The sequence below is a fragment of the Adiantum capillus-veneris genome, chromosome 13, assembly GCF_014529385.1.
Source record: "Adiantum capillus-veneris isolate H3 chromosome 13, ASM1452938v2, whole genome shotgun sequence".
Lineage (NCBI taxonomy): Eukaryota > Viridiplantae > Streptophyta > Polypodiopsida > Polypodiales > Pteridaceae > Adiantum > Adiantum capillus-veneris.
Window position 1 is genome coordinate 109,053,040 of NC_140943.1, and position 18,099 is coordinate 109,071,138.

The window sequence follows — 18,099 nt, forward strand, 5'->3', positions numbered from 1 at the left end:
ATATTTGTCTTTAAGACCGCAAATCTTCACATGTAGAGAGCGCACACGCCTTCTTTGTTCCTCTTCAAGTGTCAGGTTAATGATGGTGGGTGTGGACATAGTTGTTTCCTTGCTTTTCCCTTTCTTGGCAACCTCAATCCACTTCTCGGCCTCATCTGCCTTCTGTTGAGTCTTTGTAATTACGTCCACCCAAGAGGTCGTCATTTCTTTGTGTTGCTCTTCCCCCTCTTTGATGGCTCGCACTTGCTCTTTGATCGTGTTTAGCTCTTCTATTACTGAAGATTGCAATTCTCCCTCTTCAAGTGTATTTCGTGATCGTGCCTCTGCGAGCTCCCTTTTGAGTGACGCAATCTCTTCGTCTTGGGCCGTCACACGATCTCCTAGTGTAGCTATCTTGCTTTCTTGGGCCAACATGCATTCGTCGAGCATTTTTATTGTGCCCAATAAGTTCCGGTTGATTTTGCTAATTGTTTCGGTCATTTCTTCTTTGTATTTTTGAACTGCATTCTCTCAAAAATCAAGCTTATCATTCTGTTTTCGCATACTTGGTCGCCGCAAAAAACGAGGGGGGAATTTGCGATGGTAGTAGGAGACCACCCTACGTGCACCACACTATGCATACATGTTCTCCCCACTTTAAGCATACATGGCATACATTTGCCTTTCCTGCAATTTCTGCAAATCAAAACAAATTCCTGCTTTCTACAACTGCCAATTTTGCAATTTCTATAAGTTTTGAAAATTTTGAAAATTCTGTGAATTCTGAATTTTGCTTGCAATTACTGTTTTCCTGCAGGGCTGAGAAAGCCGTTTGAAACTCGTTTGGGAGTAGACTCGTGTGGGAACCTGCACCTGCCGGGGGGGAATGCTGGGCCACACGAAAAAAGAAAACGGGGGGGGGGGGGGGGGGGGGGGGGGGGGGTTTACGCGTGAAAAAGAATGCACAAGGGGCTGCAGGTTACGCGCGAGAGAGGGAGAGACGGGGAGAACCCTAGAGCAACCTGGCTGTCCTCTGTGACGCAGTGCCAATAGCAGCTCGGTGACGACGCCCTTGCTCAGCTCCCCCAGCAATGCTTAGCGAGAGACAGTCCCAGAGACCTGCGTGCTTAGACCTGCTCGCTGAAGATGCTACGTGCTAGGACCTGTGTGCTGAGACCTGAGAGAGAGAGAGAGAGAGAGAGAGAGAGAGAGAGAGAGAGATGCATTTCCCACAGAAGTCAAAAAGGGCCCATATTCAAAAGCTGTTTCCACCTGCAGAGAAGCCAAAGCAACTAAAGCATTCCTACAAAAGAACAAACTCCATAAAGTTATTTTCAAAGGGGTAGTCTCCACTACCATAAGCCTTTTTTCAAAACTCCTTCAAGCATTGGAAGCGGCAAATTCCAATGAGCTTCACCCAGTAAAGCAAAGGGCACTACCTCCTTGTGAAGAGGGGCTTCACCGACGATGAAGAGGAGCTTCACAAAAAGGAGTAAAGCCTTACTAAAGAAATTTTCCCTCTCATTCTCTCTATCCCTTAACTTGCAATGAAATGAACCCAACCGAGCACAACCACTTCGAATAAATTTCAAATTCTTGTGCACCATGTAAAGAGGTAGACACTGGCTAGGAGAGTCTCCTAAGCTAAGACCCCTCTATTAGCACAAATGGGGGACAAGGGAATAGAAAAATTCAACGGGAAGGGTTTCACACCTGGAAAACGAAGTTAAGAGGTTACCTAATGAAAAAATGTTTATGGTCTATCATCAACACTGGCTTAGAGCATCAAGCCGAACCCGATGGAGTGCATACTAGGGTATCTACGCTCATACCAAGTGCACAGAATCTGGCCAAAGACGAACAAGCATTAGGAATTATCATCACCTCTTTGCATGACAACTATGTGCATTTTATAGAAGAATGTAAGCATGCACATGAAGCCCGGCATGTCCTAGAAAGTAATTTTGGAGCCAAAGCCAAAAAAAGTAAAGTTAGTCTCAAAAGACAACTTTACAAGATCGCCATGATTGAAGGGGAGGACATTGCTAGCCTAGTAAATAGGCTTAAGAGCATTGTCACGCAGCTCACTTACATCCAGATTGAAGTACCAAAAGACAACAAAATGGCCATACTATTAAGTGCACTTCCACCTTCTTATGACCACTTAGTCACAATTCTTGAAGAAAAAGAACCAGCTCCACCTTTCCAAGATGTCATCAACTCAGTCCACGCAAAAGAAAGAAAGCAAAAAGGTTCATTAACCTCATCAGGAGGGGCCTTTATCACAACATCCTCAAGGGGAAGATATTCGCCATCAACATCATCTACCGAGAGAAAGTGTTATGAATGTGGAAGAATGGGACACATAGCGAAGGACTGCTACACAAACAATCCTTGCAACAGATGTGGTAAGAAGGGACACCCTCCTTCTCGATGCTACACAAATGGAGGCAGTAGCAGTGGAGAAAGCAGCAGTGGTAGAAGCAACGGCAGAAGCTATGAAGGCAAGAGACCTAACAAAGGATCAGCTCACATAGTAGAAGACGAAGAAGACAAAGGAGAGACCAACCTTGTCTTTTATGAAGACCCATTTTGAAGATGCAGCATCTCTACTTGTAGGGGAGGACTTTTTCCTATGTGGATTTTATCATCCTGTGTGGATATTATAATCCTGTGTGGGTTTTGTCAACCTGTGTGGATTTTACCATCCTGTGTGGATACCAACTTATCATCCTGTGTGCATATTGCATCTTCAGTACTTTGTCATAGTCCAAACCTCAAGGGGAGGATTGTAAAGTGTGAGCTTTGTCCTAAAGTTTGAGTCAAGGAGAGAAGAGTGGAATTATCCCACATGCTATGGAGCAAGGCTGTAGAGCTACTTAACGCTCATTTCATGAATGAATAAACACAACTCTATTTTACACTACAAGCTTGTCTATGGTGAGCTTGTGCTAAGCTAAGTCAATACTCAAGATTGTGTTTATGAGTCCAAGCTAATTCTATCTTGGAACCTAATTCACTTGAGTCATAATCTTGCTTACACACACACTCACACACTTGCACTATGTTTCTCTTTCATCCACCCTAGCTAGCACGATCCCATTCCTGAGAGAGAGAGAGAGAGAGAGAGAGAGAGAGAGAGAGAGAGAGAGAGAGAGAGAGAGAGAGAGAGAGAATGAAACGAAATGTTACATTAACTTCAAAAGGCCAAAGTGACCTATGAGACCAGTACGTTACAATGTGGTGGATCTGATACAAAATCAGAGTAACAAGATGACAAAATGACAATATGAAATACTATGGAATCCTAAACTACTAGGTGTGAACTAAGCAGCTAGCTGGGATAGCTAGATCACAAGAGATCCAGCATCGGTCGCTGACGGATCTCATCAATCTCCTCCATGGTCAATAGCCTGACCGGCCGTCGTGCATGTTGGGCCAAAGTGATCCGAATCCTCTGATGCAGCCTCCGTCGATGCTGTGTAGTCCTCCGCAATAGTGGCGGTCTATATCTCCCCAGCTCGGTCGCTCGGTTGATCAGTGTGCCTCTCGTGTGAGGCGACGAGCTCTGCTGTGGTAATAGCTCCTCCGGGTGTCCAGTGGCAGCTCTAAAGAAGTATGTGATCTGTCCAGTGGCAGCTCTAAAGAAGTATGTGATCTGTCTCTGAGACTGGCTAGCCTCTCCTCTCATCAAGCTCTCTCTGTGTCTGCACAGCTTGAGCAAAAACAAACCCAGGCATCTCTGATCCTCGTACCGCCTAACACTGGAGAGTGGTCCAAAGCCCTCTCTCAACAATCAATGGAAGCGGCCGCGTATCTCGTAGTAGACGGGGCAGTGGCATGTGTAGTGCAACTCTGTCTCGGGCTCGATGTCACACAGGGGGCATGTCCTGGCCTCTGCTGGTACTCCGCTGTATCTCCCGGTCTCAATCCGCAGCTGGTGTGAGGATGTGCGTATCTAGCCAATAGCACATCGTATCCCATGAGACAAGTGGGTGTCCATGTATCTGGGCCTCGTCACAAAACCATTCTCCGTAATCTGGAGGAGATGCTCTCTGTAGAAAGCCATATTCGTGCCCAACTCCTATGCTGGCTGTATCCATGTCCTCCTGGTGTCTAGCTGAGTCAAGTCCTGGCGAATGAGCCTGGTGATCTCGAGTTGTGTAAGAGTCAGAGAGGGTGCATCCAGTGAGTACTAGAAGGGAGGCAATCTGTCTATGTTGAACCCATGCGCCTGAAACCATGATGTCATCTCCCCATACCAGCATGCTGTATCTCCCTGCATGGCTAACTATCGAGAGGACTCAAGTGCAAGGTGTGCATATCTGTCTCTGGGAAGTTCCCACATGCGGTGTATGAAGGAGACAAATCTGGTGAGCGCCTCAACCACTAGTGGGGGGGCAGCTAGCTCTGCTCGTACAATAGCACATGGTACTGAAGCCTTGGCTCTAATGAGCCGCGAGATCATAGAGACCAGAGGCTTCTCCATGTCCCCCCATCCATCACTGCGGCCTATCCTCCCGTGATGATCCAGTGAAGGTCCCCAAATCTCAGCTCCATAAAGCAATGCAGAAGCCACCAAAGTGTCAAAGAGCCAGAGCTTCGTCCGAGGCTCCTGAAACTGAACCTGTGAACACATCCTTTCCAATCTACCCAATGATGCATGGGCTCTGGTCAATCTAGTCTCTGCTGCCCTCAATGAAAATGTTGGCCCACTAAAAAACACTCCAAGGTAAGTGTAAGCATTTGTATCTTCCACCTTCTCCTAGCCGTATGTGAATGCTAGCGTTGACCTCCTGATCCAGTGTGGGGTGGTATTAAATACCATGACCTTGGTTTTACCAAGGTTGACGGACAAACCACTTTCTTGGGCAAACATATGCAGAGCATACAAGTGACGTTGCATCCCCTCCAGAGAGTCGGAGATCAACACAATATCATCAGCATATAACAATAGTGGAATCCATGTCCCTGCCAGCTGTGCACCTCTATCACCATCTCCCTCAATGTAGTAAGAAACCTCATCCACATACATACCAAATAGAGTAGGAGAGAGCGGGCAGCCCTGCTTTACACCAATAGTGGAGTCAACCGATGTGGATAGACCCTCTAGAGTGCGTACATACCCTACTACTGACCTGTATAATGCCATGACCCCTCAAATGAGCTCTGCGGGTACCCCCATCTGCTGTAATCTGCGCATCAATCTAGCTCTGAGCACTGTGTCAAATGCTTTGCGGAAATCCACAAAGCTACAATAGATCCATCTCCCACGCGATATGCCCTCCTCAATGATGGCTCTGAGTGTCAAGATATGGTCAAGAGTAGAAAAACCCCTCCTGAAACCTGCCTGCTCGGCTGTGCTTATCCCCTCCCTCTCTGCCCATCTACTTAGCTGCTGCTGCTCAAGAATAGATGCGTACAACCGTGCCAATGTGTGTCCAATCATAATAGTGCGATAATTCCCAGGCTCCATAGGGTCTCCCAACTTGAAGATAGGTACAATAGTAGATAGGCTCCAAGTATCTGGCAAGCCCTCACACATGGCACGGTTAAACATAACTGCTAGAAGCTCTGCTAGTAAATCTCTGGCATGCGTGAAATGCTCAGCCACTAAGCCATCATGATCATATGCTCTCCCAATCCTCATCATGTCAATGGCCTTCCTCACCATCTTAGGGTGAAAAAAGCACATGTGTGTGGGCATGGATGGGGGGGGGTCGGGAAGGGGGGGCTGCTCAGGAACTGTGTACAGAGGTGATGCATAGTGGCCCCAGGCCTCTGTAGAAGTGATGGCAAGGGGAGGGGAGTGCTCTTGAAAGAGCCGCCATGCCTCACGTGAGTCCTGACTCAAGAATAGCTGGTATAGATCCTGCTCTAGGCGAGCCAAAAATGCCCTCTTCTTCCGCCGCACTAGGCGTCGGAAGTCAATCTGTGACTATCTGTGAGGTGATGTCCCCCAAAAGCACCTCCCTCTGAAGTCTAGCTCTAGTGTCCCGGCATTCCTCATCATACCAACTGCTCTAGGGCATGCTCCCCGAACGGCGTCTCTGCTCAGGCTGGGTATGTGGGTATGCCTCTGTTGCTGCATCATGTAGTGTCTGTGTCAGTATAGTAGTAAGCTCCTCGAGAGATCGCCCTGGCTCCTCTGTGCACAGGCGTCTGTAGATCCCATCTATGTATACAAAGTCCGTCTCCCGCGTGAAGGTGTAACGAGTAGGGGCTGTTGCCCATAGCCTGTGTGCTACACTAAACAGAAAAGAGATGGTCAACGACACAAGAGCATGGTCCATTGCCACACGAACAGGTCTGGGTCTAACCGTGAGATCTTGGATACTAGAGATGAGGCTCGGCTGTGCCATGACATAATCCACTGTGCTCGCTCCATGTCTGTGTGGAAAGCATGTAAAACCCCCCACAGCGGGAAATCTCTGTAGGCCATTCAAGATGGCCAATCCATGTGCAATCCCCATGTCTATCAAGTGTCGTCCATACTCGGTGTGTTCTCCATCCTGTGATAGTCTGGATAGGCCCGTCTCTGCAACATCCAACTCTCTCAGCATCTCCTCTGAAGTATCATAAAATATTGTCTGATGATGGGCAGTCCTAGCATTGAAATCCCCTAGAATGATGATGTCACCATCTCTAGAGAACTCCCATATGTCATCATCCAAAATAGAGAAGGGGGACTGTCCTCTGGGTGGTGCATAAACTGACGTACTCGGGGGAAAGTAGCAGATAGCAATGTAAAGATATCTGCATGTCTCTGGTCTCAATCTCACCCACATGTACCTAGCTTGCTCATCCCTGCGGGCTATATTTATCAATGGCTGCAACTCCTCCCTGAATAACATTGCCACTCCTCCTGAGCCCCGCCCTCTGGGCTCTGATCGTGTCTCGTGTCTACAGGTTGTCTCTCATCTATATCCACTAATGTGAGGCATTGATTGCCCTGGGGCCTGACGTGTCTCAGAGTAGAAGACGATGTCTCTTCCCGTAAAACTATCCTCAAAAGCACCCACATCAAGTCACATAGATCCATTACAATTCCATGTGGCAACTTTGAGTGTGGTCCCATAGGTCCCACACAGTCATGTGGAGCGCCGCTCTACAATCACCACCCGGCCATCTCTGTAGAAGGCCGTCTTTCCCTTCTCCCTTGCCGCTTGAATCTTTGGCATTACCTCTCTCATATGCGCAAGCTGTGTGAGCGTGAGGTCATCTCCAAGGAATATGCCCGTTTTCTTTAGTGTAAGGCGCTTCTTTAAAAAGTCCTTCTTTGCCTCCATGGATGGGAAACGGATGATTAAAGCTCTCCCTTTTGAGTCTCCCCATTGCCTTCTGTCTTCTTTCCTACCGTCCAAGCCTCACTACCCATCATGCGAAGAAGTTCTTCGACTTCCCCTTCCACATCATCTCGGTCTTTTAGACCGGTTACTCTTATATGCAAGACTCTAGTTTTCCTTCGCTGCTCGCCTTCTAGAGTCATGTTGATGATTGTAGGAGTGGGGACGGATGTGGTTTCTTTCCCTTTCCCTTTCTTAGCGACTTCTATCCATTTTTCGGCCTCATCCGCCATTTCTGCGTCTTCGTGATCACATCCATCCACGAAGACTTCTTTACCACCTTCTGTTTCTCCTCCTCTGTGATCATCCGTACCTGCTCCTTGATGACCTTGATCTCCTCTATCATCGAGGGCTGGAATTCCCCTTCTTCCAGTCCACTGCTTGCTCTATCAGCAAGCTCTCGCTTGAGGGCTGTGACCTCTTCTCTAAGTGCTTGTGAATCCGCCTTAAGTGCTTGTACCTCTGCGTGCAAGTCCTCTTTCTCCCTTTTCCATTGCGCGCCTTCGTTGAGGAACATTTGAAGAAGGTTGGCCTTCTCTTTCCACCATCCCTCCGTCTCTGCTTTCCATTCTTTCATCTCCCTTTCCATTTGTGTTATCCGCTTGTTTGTAAGCACAAAGGTTGCCTTCGTATGGGGCTTACATACTGGCGAAAGAGAGAGAGAGAGAGAGAGAGAGAGAGAGAGAGAGAGAGAGAGAGAGAGAGAGAGAGAGAAATGAATGAAATGAAATGTTATATTAACGTCTTCGAAAGGCCAAAGTGACCTATGAGACCAGAGAGTTACAATGTGGTGGATCTGATACAAAGTCGGAGTAACAAAAATAACAACTATATCAACATAACAAAACAAGCTAAAAACACTATGGAAACCTAGGCCGCTCGATGTGAACTAAGCAGCTGGTTCGGATAGCTAAATAGCTAAATCAGAGGAGATCCAGCATCGCTCGGTGGCAGATCTCATCAATCTCCTCCATGGTCAGTAGTCTCACAGGGCGTTGTGCATGCCTAGCCAAAGTGATCCGAATCTTCTGATGCAACCTCCGTCGATGTTGGGTGGTCCTCCGCAATCGTGGGCGTCTGGATCTCCCAAGCTCAAACGCTCGGTCAATCAGTGTGCCTCTGGTTCCGGCTGTCCAGTGTCTGTTCTAAAGAAATCTGTGATCTGTCTCTGAGACTGGCTAGCCTCTCCTCTCATCAGGCTCTCCCTGTGTCTCCACAGCGCAAGCAAAAACAAGCCCAGGCATCTCTGATCTTTGTACCCCATGACTCTGGAGAGTGGTCCAAAACCCTCTGAACAAGCAATGGAAGCGACCTCGTATCTCGTAGTAGACGGGGCAGCAGCATGTGCAGTGCAACTCTGTCTCAGGCTCCATGTCACACAAGGGGCATGTCCTGGCCTCTGCTAGCACTCCGTTGTATCTCTCAGTCTCAATCCGCAGCTGGTGTGAAGATGTGCCTATCTGGCCAATAGCACATCGTATCCCATGAGACAGGTGGGTGTCCATGTATCTGGGTCTTGTCACAAAACCATCCTCCATAAGCTGGGGAGAGAGTTTCCACGCTCCGCAGGATCATCTGCTTTGAAGATAGGTACAATAGTAGACAGTCTCCAAGTCTCAGGTAGACCCTCACACATGACACGATTAAAGAGAACTTCAAGAACCTCGGTCAACATATCCCTAGCATGTATCAGTGCTCTACTACTAGATCATCATGATCATATGCCCTCCTAGTCCTCATCATGTCAATGGCCGTCTTTACCATCTCAGTGGCAAAGAAGGTAATCGTAGATTAGCATGGGTCAGGAGGATTTGAGAGGGGTGTCTGTCCAGGGGCCGTATATAAGGATGTTGCATACAGATCCCACACGAGGGGAAATAATCACCGGGGTAGGGAAGTGCTCATGAAGGAAACGCCATGCCTCTCGTGAGTCTACTCAAGAACAACTGGTATAAGTCTTGCTCCATTTGAGCTAGGAATGCTCGCCTCTTTCATCGCACAAGGCGCTGGAAGGTTATCCGAGACTGTCTGTGATTGATGACCCTTAGGAGAAGATCCCTCTGAAGCTGTACTCCTCGTCATACCAATTGTTATGAGACATGGTCCCAGAACGGCGTCTCTAATCAGGCTAAGTGTGGGTATGCCTCTGCTGCTGTATCATGCAATGTTTCGGCCAGTAAAGTGGTGATCTCCTCCATTCAGATTCCTAACCTGGCTGTTGTACATAGACGACTATAAATCTCCTCTATATAAACAGAGTTATTCTTTGGTGTAGATGTATAGCAGATATGTGTCCTCCCTCCTGACACTTGAGTTGTACTATACTAAAAGGAGACGGAAAGTGTCAAGAGAGCATGATCTACTGCTACACCCTCTAGTATGGGTCCTACTGTGATATCTTGAATACAAAGGATGAAGCTCAGCTGTGCCATGACGTAGTCCATTGTGCCGGCCCCATGCCTATGTGGAAAGTATGTGAAACTGGCTGAGCCGCTCTAGGAAAACATTGTAGGCCATTAAGTATGGCCAAACCATTGTGGTCGCCATCTCCGCGAGATGTCTCCCATACTCTGTCTGCTCTCTGTCCTGTGAATTTCTATCAAGCCCCAAATCTCCTACATCCAACTCTCTAAGCATCACCATCCCTGTGGAAAACTCCCATATGTCATCATCTAGGAGAGAGAAAGGTGACCACCCTCTAGGCTTAGCATAGACTGATGTACTGGGGGGAAAGTAGCATATGGCAATGAATAAAAATCAGCCTGTGTCGGCCCTCAACCTCACCGACAAGTATCTAGCATGATCATCTCTTCGTACAATGTGTAGAAGTGGTTGTAGCTCCTCTCTAAATAATATTGCTACTCCCCCCGATCCTCTGTTCCCATGCTCAGATCTTGTACCAGTCCGGCAAGCTGTCTCCCATCTATATCCCGTCACATGTGGCATCATCTGTCAAGGGGCCTATTGAGTCTCTGAGAAGAATTAGTGTCCTGTCCTAAAGCCATTCTCAAAGGCGCCCACATCCAGCCTATAAGATCCATAAAAATCCCAGACAGCCATCTTCAGGATGGTCTCGCACCGTCATGTAGAGCGTCACTCTACAATCACCACCCAACCATCTTCATAAAAGACAATCTTTCCCTTCTCCCTTGCTGTTGTAATCTCTGGCATCACCTCTCTCATGTGAGCCAGCTGCGAGAGGCTGAGATCATCACCGAGAAAAATACCTATCTTCTTGAGGGTTGGCCTTTTCTTCAAGAACTCCTCCTCCAAGGAGGGGAAACGTATACGAGTGCTTTGTACTTTGAGGATTTTCCCGGGCCTTCACTCCTCTTGCCCACCCTCCATGCCTTTGCGTGTAAAGGCTTCTCCATCCCCATCATGGACATGAGAGAGAGGTGAGTTACAAAAATGAGTGCAAAATCAAAGGGACTTGGTTTTTTCAATCTCAAGATTCAACATTAAATAATAAACAATGACTTGAAGGTATCCAATTACAACCATCTTTGCCTTATCTCCAAGGCTAAAAAAACCAACCAAAGGCTTTTTCCACTAGCAGGCCAAAAATGTGCAATCAAATATTGATGTCAAAAGAGCATTATTATCAGATAAAACCAGATAACAGTGTTCAGTCACTCCGAAAGTTCTAGTTATCAGGACTATATTATGAAATGGATGATAGATAAATCAGAGATAAAGTATATAAATAAAGTCCCAAAAATTGCTTATCAAAAATGAAAAGCACAGCATGGTATAGAGAATCTAAGATAAAACCAGAAGTTTGACAGTGATCAGTCAACTGTTTTGTCCTACTTCAAAGCATTTCAGGAGGTTCACTACTAGGAGAAAGAAAGGAATTTTTCTCTAAGATAGACGTTAAATAATTATCCTCTAAGGTAGAAATAAAATACCAGAACACCATCCAACAGTAGCTGTAAAATTATCTGCTCAACTTCCTGCTTCTTGACATCTTTTGCAAGCTGTAGGTCTGTTTGTGTTTGGCCTGAGAAAACATTCACACAAGAAGCCTTTCAGAAGAGAAGACCAGCTGCTCTCAATCCTACAAGGAGTGCTTCATAACCTGCTTGATGCGCCCTGCTTTTCCACAGATCCACAAGCTGCAGCAGAGTGACTTTCTTGTCACAATCCTCCATCTCTTTCACAGCCAGTACAATAGATTGTGCATGTGCTGCAGTTAGAAGCAACAAAAGTAAGAAAAAATAATTCAGGTTCTCACCAAAGAATCTACAAGAAATCACAATTACCGGTTACATCCTTCTCAGCAATGTCACCACCAATGACACAGTTGTCACACATGCCTGATAGAGGTTCTCATAGTTTTTTAGCCAAAGACAAAATCCCAAAGAGAAAGAAAAACAGCATGAGAACTCTTTTTAAAAACGAAATAATCAGAATTACCGTTACATTCTTGGCGTTGTTCACCAAAATGTTTAAAAAAAGCTGCACGACGGCACTCATTCTTCAACTGTAACAAGGGAGTAACACTATAAACATCTCACCCTCCGTAACAGTACCCATTCTCGCAATGCTGACATCGTTAGTAAATGTAAACATGATGGCAATAAATTAAAACAGAACAGAAATTTGGTGAAGCAATCATTTATGTTTTCAAATTTTCGTAAAGCTCCACTAGATAGTAATAAATATAAGAAGACTTGAGATTGGCTTGCTGTCAACTTCTCAATCTCCCAAACAAACATACGTAATGTATGAAGGCAAAGGTGAGCACAATTTGCACAATCACATCAACAACACATTGTCCCTAAACCCTAAAGCTGGGCTCCCTCCCTCCTGTTTCATTTTTTTTTCCAAAGAAAAAAATTCTTTTACAATAAACATCTGGAGGGCACACTCCTCAAGACATAATAGACAAAATAATAAATATGCCAATCACCAGGGAGGTGTGATCCCAATGTCCCTCAGCTATACAATAAATTACCAAGGCTATACCTTGGTTTCAAATCTCTCAAATCTCCTATGTTTACATTTTTTGTCATGTCCAAGAAGTGGAGAGTTCTCCTCGTATACTGTTTTGCATGAATACAGCTAAAGGAATAGCATCTCTTAACTATTACATGTAGGTACAACATCCTGAGGAGCCTTATTGAGCTCTGCGCCCTAAGGAGACATGAGGAATAGCTTCTACAGAAGAAAAGCTCTGAAGAGGTAGATTCTGTTGATTAGCATCCTTGTGTATATAAACCTGTAAGACCTAAGGAGCCTCTTTCTGTCGCTTTTTTATTTATTTATTTTAAAGGAGGGCTTAGACGCTTTTGTATTACGTAACCAAGTTACAAAGCCCGTAGGCATTACATCTTCCCATAAGCATCACTTACTAATGGAACTAGTTGGGAAAAACCCCTGAAATATAACAATTACAACAAAACATAGGGAAAAAACCAGCATTGATACAGAGTTACAAAAGATGGGTGATACATCAAAGGCTAGGGACAAAGGAGGTGAAGATAACTGTAGAGAGATCACAAGCAGAATTAGGCCACCCATCCTTCAACAAGGAGACCAAAAACTCCACCAAATAATCTCCAATATAAAACTCCGGATCCCCAACGCCCACAGTGCACCCCAGCGGAATAAGCATCACCGCCACACATAGACTTTGCACCAAACTCCGGGAGAGAGACAACCTCAAGCCATCCCTGGTGGCTTAACCCACCCATATCCACCACACCCACCGAAACCACCACCAAACCCATCCGATCATCGGGGGCCCAACAAACAGGGGGAAAAAAACAGAAAGAATTGACAAGAAATAGGCAAAGCAAACAAACACAACCCTAACATAAGCATAGCACTCAAGTGCGCCTTCATGTTACCTTCAATGTAATCCCAATGACCTTTACTCATTAGAAATTCATTGTTCTGAACTCCAAGCATCGAACACATGTAGAACACAACACATGCAAGACACACAAAGCAAACAAACACACAAGTAGAGCAGAAAACAATCAGCAAACAAGAAACACAAAGAATGACCTACGTAAAAAGAAGAAAACGTCGCAAACATAAAGATTACAAGTGGAGAGGCAGGAACAATGTAAATACATAGAAGGCGACCACGGCAGGAGACAGCAGCGGCACAAAGCATGCACGAGGAGGAGGCGCACACACATGTTGTCGGAGGACTTCAACGGCAGGACGGGCCAGTCTCAGCAGACAGCTTTCTACGATACCTCAGAGGAAATGTTGAGAAAATTGGATGGCAATGATATGGGATTGGCCAGGTGTTCGCAGGATGAAGAGCACATTGGATATGGGGTATATCTGACAGATCTGGGGGCTGCACATGGACTGGCCATCTTGAATGGCCTCCACAGATTTTCAGCGTCGAGTAGGTTCACCTGCTTTCTTCATAGACATGGGGCCAGCACAGTGGATTATGTTTTGGCTCAGCTCAGTTTCATACCCTCTATTCAGGACTTTACAGTCGGGCCCGGGCCTATTGGGTAGCAGTAGATCATGCTCTCCTCACCGTTTACCGTCTCATTCCAGTTCAACACAGCTCGATTGGCACAGACACCTATACATACCCGATACAATTTTACTTCGGAGACTGATTTTGTCTACACAGATGGTATCTACAGACGCTTATGCACAAAGGATCAGGGGAGACCTTTAGGGGAGCATATGATCACGATGGCTTGGTAGCAGAGCATTTCGTACATGCCAAAGATTTGCTTCCAGAGCTTGCAGTGATGTTCAATTGTGCCATGTGCGAGGGGAGATCACGTGGGAGATGGCTCTATTGTTGCTTTGTGGACTTCCACAAAGCCTTCGATACAGTGCCCAGAGCTAGATTTATGCGCAGACTGCAAGAGATGGGGGTTCCAAAAGAGTTGATTTGGTGGATCATGGTTCTTTACAAGTCAGTAGTGGGGCATGTACGCACTCCAAAGGGGATTTCTCATTTGGTTCACTCCACTATTGGGGTGAAACGGGGCTGCCCGCTATCTCCTACACTGTTTGGCATGTATGTGGATGAGGTTGCTGACTACATTCAGAGGGATGGTGATAGAGGAGCACACTTGGCAGGGACATGGATCCCACTACTATTATATGTTGATGATAGTGTTGATTTCTGACTCCCCAGAGGGGATGCAGCGTCATTTAGATGCTTTGTACACATTTGCCCACGATAGTGGATTGTCCGTAAACCTAGGGAAAACCAAGGTTATGGTGTTTAACACCACACCACAGTGGGTCAGGAGGTCAGCACCTACTTTTACATATGGCCAAGAGACGGTGGAGTATACAAATGCATACACCTATCTTGAGATCGTCTTCAGTGGACCGGCATTTTAATTGAGGAGAGCAACAGAGACTAGATTGACGAGAGCTTATGCAGCTTTGGGAGATTTGTAGACGATGTGTTCGCAAGTTTAGTTTCAGGAAGCTCGAACAAAGCTGTGGCTTTTTGACACTCTAGTGGCTTCAGCTATGCTCTATGGGGTTCAGATTTGGGGGGCCCTCAGTGGACCACCAGGGCAGATCTGGTAGCATTGATGGATGGAGATGTATGAGGAGGCCTCTAGTCTCTATGATCTCTCGGATGATTCGGGCTAAGGCCTCAGTGCCACATGAGATTATTCGCGCTGAGTGTAGCAGGGCTACAGTGTCATTGGCGCAGATAGACAGTTAGTTCAGTTGGTCAGGAGTTTATACTAGACAGACTCTCACCTAGGCAGTGACACGTGGCAAGTGATATGGATGGTGGTCTAGTGGACACGAGGCCAAATCACCACCACCTCAGTTTGGACATAAGCTTAGCTGGATTGGGATATCTGCTAGCCGTTGGTGGCTCCTTACATATGAGTGGTTGGGTCCTAGTCGGATACGGGATCCAGATCATCTACTTTTGTGTGGTCAGTCGTCTAGAGTCTATCATCTTGAGTTGTACACAGCACGTCTGCACTATCCCTGTACAATTCAACCTCGACACCCCCACTGTACCTATGAGATCTGGGATGGAGCTGAGTACGCTGCCATGCCAGAGTCCGTGTTGGTTTCTTTGAGTTAGTCGTTGTTCATGTTCATTGCTGAGTGGTACTGTTGTTGCTCTGTTGTTCATTGTCTTCTTTGTTTGCATTCTGTGGAGTGAGATCTCACGCACATTGCACTGAGGAGCACCCACTACAAAGGGCACGACACATTATCTCCGCTACACGTGCTCTCACTTTTGGCGCGCCCGGTGGGACCTCAACTAAAATCTCACTCCGTGTAGAGAGCAGAGTCAAGTCGAGGAGCTGCTGGGTTTCAGCTCTCTACCTGTCTTGCTCTAATGGGTTCGACTGGGTCGGCTTAGTCTTAGTCCTAGACCTGCTGGTCTAGTCTCTCGTCTTGGTCTAGTCTCTCTGGTCCAGGTACACCCAAGTGGTCCACTCACTTGCCTTGGTCTAGTCTCTCTCATCCAGGTCCAGCTAAGTGGTCCAGTCTCTCTCTCGCCTTCGTCTAGTGGTGATTGGACCAGTTTTCAGCAAGTTAAAGTTCTTCGTGCCCAACGCTTGGGTGGGCTTTTGGTTACTGCATGACACATACAAGGCAGTCAAAAGAGCGACAAAGCCCGCTATTAAGTCCTCTGAAGTATTACCACATAAAGCGTCAACGCTTCGTGCCAAGAAGAAGTCCACCAACCCCATTATTCCTACCTTCACCCTCAACCAGTTCTACACCTCCCCAGTCACCCCCCTCAATAAACTTCTCATCCCCTATGTCACAACAAGCTCCTTTACAAACAGCTCCTCCACATACAGCCATGGAGGAGCTCACAAGCGTTCTAGCTAAGGTGAGTATTAAGTTTCCTACTTTCAAGGGTCTCTCCACAAAGGATGTTGACGACCATGCCCGGAGGTTTGTTTCTCTCTGCAGAGATCGTCGTCTCAACCGAGAAGATGCCTACTTAGTACTCTTTCCATCCACCTTGGATGGCTTAGACGACTAATGGTACAGTCAGTTTGCAGAGAACCACTTTACAACTTGGGCCACGTTACGACGACAGTTCTATGCAGCTTTCAGGCCAGGGGACTTCCAAGAGAAGGTTCTGGATTAATTAGCCAATCTGATGCTCCAGCCAAACGAGACTTTTGCAGAACTCATGACCAGAACCAAGTCTCTGGTCGCTAAGCTTCCTCAGCAACCAGGTGAATTTATGGTTAAGAAATGGGTGGAGAAGGCTCTTCCCAAAACCTCTCAGCAAAAACTCCGAGAGAGTCTCCGACCTAATGCCACTCTGGAGGATTTTGTTGCAGTGGCTACTCGGATAGAAGGAGCTAGGAAGATGTTCACTGACTCTCCTCATGTAGAGACCACCTCAGTCTTTTTAGAAAGTCCCTATGATCCTTTAACCTCTTTACGCAGGGAACTAGTGTAACTATGTCAGACTTTGTAAATAATTAATGTATTTACGAGAAAAGAATTATCTAATTAGTTGTGTGCACATCAGAATAGATCTAGCAGTTCAAGGGCCTCAGGTGCGCCCAAGTTTGGGCCAGAGCACCTAAGGGAGACCCTAGCAGAAAATACCCTGAAGCCCTAGTGATTGGGAAATCGGGTCTTCAATGAAGGGGTAGATAGTAGCCTCAGATTTTAGACTCTAAAAATTACACGCGCTAGTGTAAGCACAGGAATGAGATGGGGTCTTTAGAACAACATAACCCCTAAGGCCTGAATTATTTTTACGGCCTTAGGATAAGTCTATTAAATTATTTTAAATTGTCTATGCTGGACCAAATGGCCGGACAAGTGCGAACAGGTAATGCCAGAGCAGTGCTAGTACGGCATTGCGTTGGGGAGCACCTAACATTTTCATTGGTTGCATCTATGTGTGCACTTGTGCACTTAATTGCACTTTTCATTAATTAGCATCGGACTTTTAAAGTCAAAAGGTGAATGGTTTTTAAATTATTAAGTAAGTGTGCCACTTAGCACACTTACCCATGCAATCTCTCTCTCTCTCTCTCTCTCTCTCTCTCTCTCTCTCTCTCTCTCTCTCTTCATGCTAGGGCCCCCTCTTCTGGCTGGCTATATGAGAGCAGCCCCTCCCCCTCTTGCCAGGTTGACAGTGCACTACCCCCCCCTAAGTTGAACGTCCTCTATGCAGTGAAGCTCTCCATTGAAGCTTGATAGCAGCACCTTGTGGTGTATGTGGAGCCTCTGAGCACCCATCACCTAGACAGGGCCTCTCATGGTTGTAGGCAGCTGTGGGAGAAGTTCCATCGCGTATACTAGTAGAAAACTCTCTTTCTCCCTCGTCTAGCTGCTGCAAATTCTCTGTTTTCAGCCCCTAATCACCTGTATTAGGGTGAATTTCAGCAAAGTCTTAATAGAATCTAATTCATCACTACCTACTCTACACATACACAAAGTTTGGAGCATTTCCATCGCAAAAAGCACCTCCATTTCGACATTGGAACGCGCTCAGGTAACAAATTCTGGTTATGTGCAGAAAATTACAGCAAGCGTGTGTGCGTGCGTTTTGCATGTTTCTTTCGTGGGTTGACTGTAGGAATGATTATGTCCGAAGAGACACAGTTAGCGGAAGATAAACTCTCGTTTATGAGAGCTTCCGATGAGTTTTGTGAAAGGTAGACTCTCGCCTACGAGAGCTTCCCAAAATCTCACAAAAGAGGAAAGATCCTCTCAGTAGTCAAAGAGCAGTTCTTCTACTCTCTCAGTCAGAAGTAGAAAAAGGACAAGAAAGAATAGAGGACGGGCTTTTGCCCTGTTCCTGTGCTTGTAA

At 46.4% G+C, this 18,099-nt stretch overlaps 1 protein-coding gene across 2 annotated transcripts in view; it reads right to left on the reverse strand.

The window, feature by feature from the left end:
* Positions 1 to 18,099, reverse strand: part of RECQL2 (RECQ helicase L2) — a 204,541-nt gene that overhangs the window by 20,000 nt on the left and 166,442 nt on the right. For both annotated transcript variants that reach the window (XM_086527176.1, XM_086527175.1), the window contains 4 exons: positions 11,745 to 11,811; positions 11,591 to 11,644; positions 11,407 to 11,514; positions 11,237 to 11,328 (listed from right to left, as the gene is read on the reverse strand). In XM_086527176.1, the coding sequence (XP_086383302.1) occupies positions 11,237 to 11,328; positions 11,407 to 11,514; positions 11,591 to 11,644; positions 11,745 to 11,811 (321 nt within the window). The remainder of the gene's footprint in view (positions 1 to 11,236; positions 11,329 to 11,406; positions 11,515 to 11,590; positions 11,645 to 11,744; positions 11,812 to 18,099) is intronic.